This window comes from Nerophis ophidion, linkage group LG17 (genome assembly GCF_033978795.1).
Source record: "Nerophis ophidion isolate RoL-2023_Sa linkage group LG17, RoL_Noph_v1.0, whole genome shotgun sequence".
Classification (NCBI taxonomy): Eukaryota; Metazoa; Chordata; class Actinopteri; order Syngnathiformes; family Syngnathidae; genus Nerophis; species Nerophis ophidion.
Genome location: NC_084627.1, coordinates 24,505,882 through 24,513,523, shown reverse-complemented (window position 1 = coordinate 24,513,523; position 7,642 = coordinate 24,505,882). Strand labels below are relative to the sequence as shown.

The 7,642-nt window shown below is 38.9% G+C and overlaps 1 protein-coding gene across 1 annotated transcript in view; it reads left to right on the top strand.

Moving 5' to 3' along the window:
* Window positions 1-3,205, top strand: part of LOC133536658 (lipoxygenase homology domain-containing protein 1) — a 101,886-nt gene extending 98,681 nt beyond the window's left edge. Inside the window, 1 exon segment of the mRNA XM_061877278.1 lies at window positions 2,687-3,205. Within this exon segment, the coding sequence (XP_061733262.1) occupies window positions 2,687-3,167 (481 nt within the window). The 3' untranslated portion in view covers window positions 3,168-3,205.
* The last annotated feature ends 4,437 nt before the right edge of the window (window positions 3,206-7,642 follow it).

Below are 7,642 nucleotides of genomic sequence, written 5' to 3'. Positions count from 1 at the left end.
TTTATCTTAACAACATAAGGCCTTCCCCTTTTATTGAAGACAGTGGACATTTGTTTATAATAGTGTTTTATTTTAGTTTGTACTTCAATACATTTTATACTTGACTTGACATTTTACATCATTCATCATTTATATTTTTATTTACCAAAACATTGGTTATTGCATACATTTGCATTAAACAGTATTTAGTAATAACAGCCACTTTAACATCCAAACATGCAAAATGACAGGATGATAACCTCTAGCACACCCCTGCCAACAGAACAATAACACAATCTGACTTATGACTTAAATTCTGGAAAATGATGCCAATTGTTCGTAAAATGGTCAAAACCTCCAAACTGTAGCTTGGATGGGAAGTTAAACTGAGAAATCTTGGTAATATGTAACTGCTGTTGTGGGGGGGTTTTTTTGTAAAATAGATTAAATGGTGTATAATGAATATTGTGACGTTTTATTTATTTATTTGAAGTAAAATAAATGAAATGGTGTATCATGAATATTGCGATGTTTTATTTATTTATTTGAAGTAAAATAAATTAAATGGTGTATAATGAATATTGCGAGGTTAACTACATTTTTAATGTACAAATGTGTAACTTTTATCTATTTATTTATTAACAATTTTTCTTTAATACATTTTATTTCAATTCCATTATTAGTATTTATTTTCATTTTAATGTTTTTATCTTAACAACATAAGGCCTTCCCCTTTTATTGAGCATTTGTTTATAATAGTGTTGTTGTTTCTTTTTGTACCTTAATACATTTTAAACTTTATTTGACATTTTACATAATTCTATCCATCCATCCATCGATTTTCTACCGCTTGTCCCTTTTGGGATCTCGGGGGGCGCTGGAGCCTCTCTCAGCTGCATTCAGGCGAAAGGCAGCGTACACCCTGGACAAGGCGCCACCTCATCACAGGGCAATTTACAAAATTCATCATTTATATATTTTTTTTAACAAAACATTGGTTATTGCATACATTTGCATGACACAGTGTTTAGTAATAACAGCCACTTTCACATCCAAACATGCAAAATGACAGGATGGTAACCTCTAACACACCTCTGCCAACACAACAATAACACAATCTGACGATAAAGTTCGCAACTTTTGGTCGCTAATAAAGAAAGCCTTGCCTGTATCGTAAGTAGCAGACGATGTGCGCGTGACGTCACAAGTTAGTGTGAAGCACTACAAAAAAGAAAAAAAAAAGGCGACGGCAGCGGGAGCGATTCAGATGTTATTCGACACATTTACTAGGATAATTCTGGAAAATCCCTTATCTGCTTATAGTGTTACTAGTGTTTTAGTGAGATTATAAAGTCATACCTGAAAGTCAGAGGGCTGCGGCGAACGCCAGTGTCTCTGAGAGAAGCCAATGGAGGAGCCCAGATCAAAGCTGCCTTTTTGACAGCTGCTGTAGGAGGACGCTAACTACGCACAAGTCTCCGGTAAGAGCCGACTTAATATCACAATTTTCTCATCCAAAAACTTGCTGGTTGACATGTGGTAGAGAAACATGTTCGCTAAAGCTTCACAACCAAGAAAGACGCACTACTATCGACCACGCAGTCTGATAGTTTATATATCAATGATGAAATCTTAACATTGCAACACACGCCAATACGGCCGGTTTAGTTTACTAAATTACAATTTTAAATTTCCGGCGGAGTTTCTTGTTGAAAACATCGCGGAATAATGACGCGTATGATGACGCGTGTTTGTGATGTTATTGGTTGAGCGGACATTTTAGGCCAGCACCACTTACGGCTAAAAGTCGTTTCTTTTCATCACATAATTACACAGTATTTTGGACTGCTGTGTTGCTGATTTTTTTGCAATTTGTTCAATTAATAATGGAGACTTTAAAGAAGAATGCTGTTGGTGGAAAGTGGTGGATTGCAGCTGCCTTTAGCAACCGAAACACAGCCTGTGTTTCTTTGAAAATTGTGATATTAAGTCGGCTCTTACAGGAGACTTGTGCGGAGTTAGCGTCCTCCAGCAGCAGCTGTCAAAAAGGCAGCTGTGATCTTGGCTCTTCCATTGGCTTCTCTCAGAGACACTGGCGGTCACCGCAGCCCTCTGACTTTCAGGTATGACTTTATAATCTCACTAAAACACTAGTAACACTATAAGCAGATAAGGGATTTTCCAGAATTATCCTAGTAAATGTGTCTAATAACATCTGAATCGCTCCCACTGCCGTCGCCTTTTTTTTTCTTTTTTGTAGTGTTTCACTCTAACTTTCCTCATCCACGAATCTTTCATCCTCGCTCAAATTAATGGGGAAATTGTCTCTTTCTCGGTCCCAATCGCTCTCGCTGCTGGTGGCTATGATTATAAACAATGTGAGGATGTGAGGAGCCTTACAACCCGTGACATCACGCGCACATCATCTGCTACTTCCGGTACAGGCAAGGCTTTTTTATTAACGACCAAAAGTTGCAAACTTTATCGTGGATGTTCTCTACTACATCCTTTCAGCAAAAATATGGCAATATCGCGAAATGATCAAGTATGACACATAGAATGGAGCTGTTATCCCCGTTTAAATAAGAAAATCTCATTTCAGTAGGTCTTTAAATTCTGGAAAATGATGCAGATTGTTCGTAAAATGGTCAAAATTGTTTCCTCCGTGCGTACCTGACTGGATCCTTCTCTGCTCCCTCGTTTCCAGGTACATTTTCAGCTGCGACGCCCAGGTCCCCTTTTCCCCGAAAAGGGACGACTTCTTGACCTTCGAGTGCACCAAGTTCATCGAGAGCTTTGCGAGTAAAGCCCGCAGCCTGGTGCCGGTCAAGTACGAGATCATCGTCATCACGGGCGACGAGAAAGGCGCGGGCACGGACGCCAACGTCTTCATCACCATCTTCGGCTCCAACGGCGACTCGGGTCGGCGGCAGCTGCGGCAGAAGTTCCGCAACCTTTTCGAGCGCGAGCAGACCGACCGGTTTCTGCTGGAGATGCTGGACATGGGCGAGCTGCAGAAGGTTCGGGTGGAGCACGACAACTCGGGCATGAGCCCCGGCTGGCTGTTGGACCGCGTGGAGGTCACCAACACGGCAAACGGGGTCACCACCATTTTTCTGTGCGGAAAGTGGCTGGACACCAACAGGGCTGATGGAAAGATTGCCAGAGTCCTCTACCCCAAATACTAGTCCACGTCTCAGGTACTTTGACGTAACGACTCAGGAAAATCAAGGTGCCATTCTTTGTAACAGCTTTGTAATGTTTTATAAACGAATAAATTCCCACTTGGATGTTGTATTGTGAGTCCATGCCGACACCCACAGAACATAGAAGCAATAACATAGAGTACACTAATTATTACTACCACTAGAATAAAGTCATTGAATAATTCTCATAAAATGACTTGAAATTTTGTTTTTAATCACAACAACATGCAAACAAACATGCATTCTTTGAATGAGGATATTTTAAAAAAATACAAATTTAATTTTAGGTGTACCCTGCTTTTTTTCATTGGCTAAAAAGTGTTTCTTATAATATCACAACTTTGGTAATGGCTTATGTTAATGTTTTTTTTTTAATTTGGACATTTTATTTTAGTACATTATTCTTGGGACTTTACAATATTGTGCTTATAACATCAGACTATTTTCTTGATTGTTTTACTTCACTTTTCCACCCTTAAACTTCCATCCATCTTCTTCCGCTTATCCGAGGTCGGGTCGCGGGGCAGCAGCCTAAGCAGGGAAGCCCAGACTTCCCTCTCCCCAGCCACTTCATCCAGCTCTTCCAGGGGGATCCCGAGGCATTCCCAGGCCAGCCGGGAGACATAGTCTTCCCAACGTTTCCTGGGTCTTTCCCGTGGACTCCTACCGGTCGGACGTACCCTAAACACCTCCCTAGGGAGGCATTCAGGTGGCATCCTGACCAGATGCCCGAACCACCTCATCTGGCTCCTCTCGAAACTTAAACTATTATTTATTATTGTGACATTAGACCGTTGTACTAACTCTGACTTAAACAAACAAACAAAAAATAATAATACATCTTAATATGAAATGTTTATCTGGTAATACACTATATTGCCAAAAGTATTTGGCCACCTGCCTGACTCACATATGAACTTGAAGTGCCATCCCATTCCTAACCCATAGGGGTCAATATGATGTGGGTCCACCTTTTGCAGCTTTTACAGCTTCAACTCTTCAGGGAAGGCTGTCCACAAGGTTGCAAAGTATGTTTATAGGAATGTTCGACCATTCTTACAAAACCGCATTGGTGAGGTCATACTGATGTTGGTCGAGAAGCAAGTCTTTGTTCAAATTCATCCCAAAGGTGTTCTACAGGGTTCAGGTCAGGACTCTGTGCAGGCCAGTCAAGTTAATCCACACCAATCTCTGTCATCTATGTCTTTATGGACCTTGTTTTGTGCACAGTCATGTTGGAAGAGGAAGGGGTCCGCTCCAAACTGGTCCCACAACAAAGCCGACAGTTGACTTTGGAATATTTAGGAGCGAGTTTCATGACCGAGTTTGTTGCACAGGTGGCATCCTATGACAGTTCCACACTCTCCATGCCGAAGTGCTTGATTGTATACACCTGTGAGTGATTAGAACACCTGATTCTGATCCTTTGGATGGGTGTCCAAATACTTTTAGCAATATAGTGTATTTCAACTAGTAGTGGGACATGTTTTTATCAATAGAAATACTACTTTACTCCCATAACTAAAACATTGATTCCTCATGACATCACAATGTTTTTCTGATTATATTATGACTTCTAGCTAAAAATATATATATACATAAAAATGTTTATCAGTATTATGAAATTATTCTTGATGTAATTAATAGTATTTATTCATACAACATTTCTTTAATTTAAAGAAAACAAAAGTTATGTTATTCGGCTATTCCAATCCAGGACCAGCAATAAATATAGATGGCGTGATTCTAGAAACGGTGTCAGAAATTTAATTATTAGGAGTCGCTATTGATAATAAATTAAGCTGGAAACCACACATAAGACATATACAAAGCAAAATCTCCAAAACCATCTCTATTATCAATAAATCCAAATTCTTCTTAAATTACACAGCTCTGCATTTATTATATTGTACATTGGTCTTGCCATATCTAAATTACTGCATAGAAATCTGGGACAAAAACTACAAAACGTCACTACATCCCCTGGTTACACTCCAAAAACGTGCAATAAGAATTCTACACAAGGTGGGATATTGTGACCACACAAATATTTTATTTTTACAATCTAAATTATTAAAACTGCCTGATCTAGTTGATTTTAATACAGCTCAATTACTATTTAAAGCAAACAAAAAGGTTCTACCTGCCAATATTCAAATACATTTCAAACACAGAGAAGGAGTTCATAATCTAAGAGGGTGTAGTATCTTTACTATTCCAACAGTAAGAACTACCAGGAAAAGTTTGTGTGTGTCTGTGCGTGGAGTGAAGCTTTGGAACGGATTGGATGTGGGGCTCAAGCAATGTCCAAATGTCCATCAGGTCAAAACAACATACAAAAAAATGGTATGGGCAATGTTTATGAATGTGAACATGGATGCCTAAGTGTTAAACTCCATCACTGGCTAATAAGGATTATTATTATTATTATTATTATTGTTGTTGTTATTATCATCGTCATCATCATCTTCATTATTTTATATGTATTATTGTCATAATTTATTGTCATTACTATTGCTATTGTTCATATTGTTATTATTAGTGTTATCATTATCGTTATTATTATTGTTTAGTCATTGTCGATATTATCATTATTATTATTATTACTTCTATGACATCACCCAACTAGTTAAACTATATGAATTAGTATCAATAAGAGGAATACATTGAATTGTGTGTGTGTGTGTGTGTGTGTGTGTGTGTGTGTGTGTGTGTGTGTGTGTGTGTGTGTGTGTGTGTGTGTGTGTGTGTGTGTGTCTACAAACAATCCTATATCCAGTTTGAGTAACACTAATATTCTGCAAATGTAAAAACAAATATGAATTCTGACTAAAGAATTGGTGCCGATGGAAACTAAGAAAAGGGATTTGGGTACACTATCTGGAGTACAGGGCAGGCGAGTGGGGGATCTTATGTTCGTGGATAACTCCTCTGGCAGGGGGCTCCCCTCGTCTCTTTCAATGCACAGCATAGGACACATAGCAAGAGTGGTCCTCAGGTCCTGTTGATCAGGGGCAGTAGCTCCACAGCCACAGATCCACTTTTAACCACTAATATCACAGTCAAAATGAAAGCTTGCTCCCATTGGCACCATAAACTGTTAATAATGTTTAGACAAAAGTGTATATTATATATACTATTATATGTATAGTATTTATATGTGCGTGTGTGTGTGTGTGTGTGTGTGTGTGTGTGTGTGTGTGTGTGTGTGTGTGTGTGTGTGTGTGTGTGTGAGATGGACATATGTGTATTTTGGGTATATGCATTGGTGTATGTATGTGATTATGTGTGTATGTGTATGTATGTATGTGTGTATGTATGTATATATGTATATGTATGTATATATATGTGTATGTATATATATATAAATATATATATATAAATTGTATGTATGTGTGTGTATATATGAGTGTGTACATATGTATGTATGTAAGTGTGTGTGAATTTAAATGTATTATATATAGATAATATATAGCATCTACGCAGCAACCACTGAACTGAATTATATTATATATATTATTGTATTGTATATTGTAAATATATATTTTATATGTATAGGGGTGGGACCTAATAAGTTTACTTCTTCCCACTCCCTTCTGAGACAATCTTGACATCTACAAAAGATTAGTCACATGTAATGTTTTCAATGTAGGTGTAAGAATAATGTATTGATATATTTATTTTGTATTTTATGTCATTCTCTTGTTATGTTTGCATGGCTCAAAATAAACCATTCATTCATTCAACAGTGACAAGATGCTCAAGTAATCACTGATTACTTGTCTGACAGACCCCAGTTTGTGCGACTGGGAAGTTCCTTGTCGGATACTGTGGTCAGTGGTGTCGGTGCTCAACAGGGCACTGTCGGGTCTCCTTTCCTGTTCACCTCAGACTCCCAGTATAGTTCCAGGTCCTGCCACCTGCAGATATACTCTGATGACTCTGCTGGGGTCGGCTGTATCGGAGAGGGACAGGAATTGGAGTACAGGACACTGATCACTGACTTTGTGGTCTCAGGTAGAGATGTCCGATAATATCGGACTGCCTATATTATCGGCCGATAAATGCTTTAAAATGTAATATCGGAAATTATCGGTATCGGTTTCAAAAAGTAAAATTTATGACTAAAATGCCGCTGTACGGACTGGTGTAGGGAGAAGTACAGAGTGCCATTAAACCTTAAAGGCACTGCCTTTGCGTGCTGGCCCAGTCACATGTGAATGCAAGACATACTTGGTCAACATCCATACAGGTCTCACTGAGGGTGGCCGTATAAACAACTTTAAGACTGTTACAAATAGGCGCCACACTGTGGACCCACACCAAACAAGAATGACAAACACATTTTGGGAGAACATCCGCACCGTAACACTACAGAACACATACCCAGAACCCGTTACAGCACTAACTCTTCCTGGACGCTACAATATGCACCCCCGCTACCCCTCATGCACCCC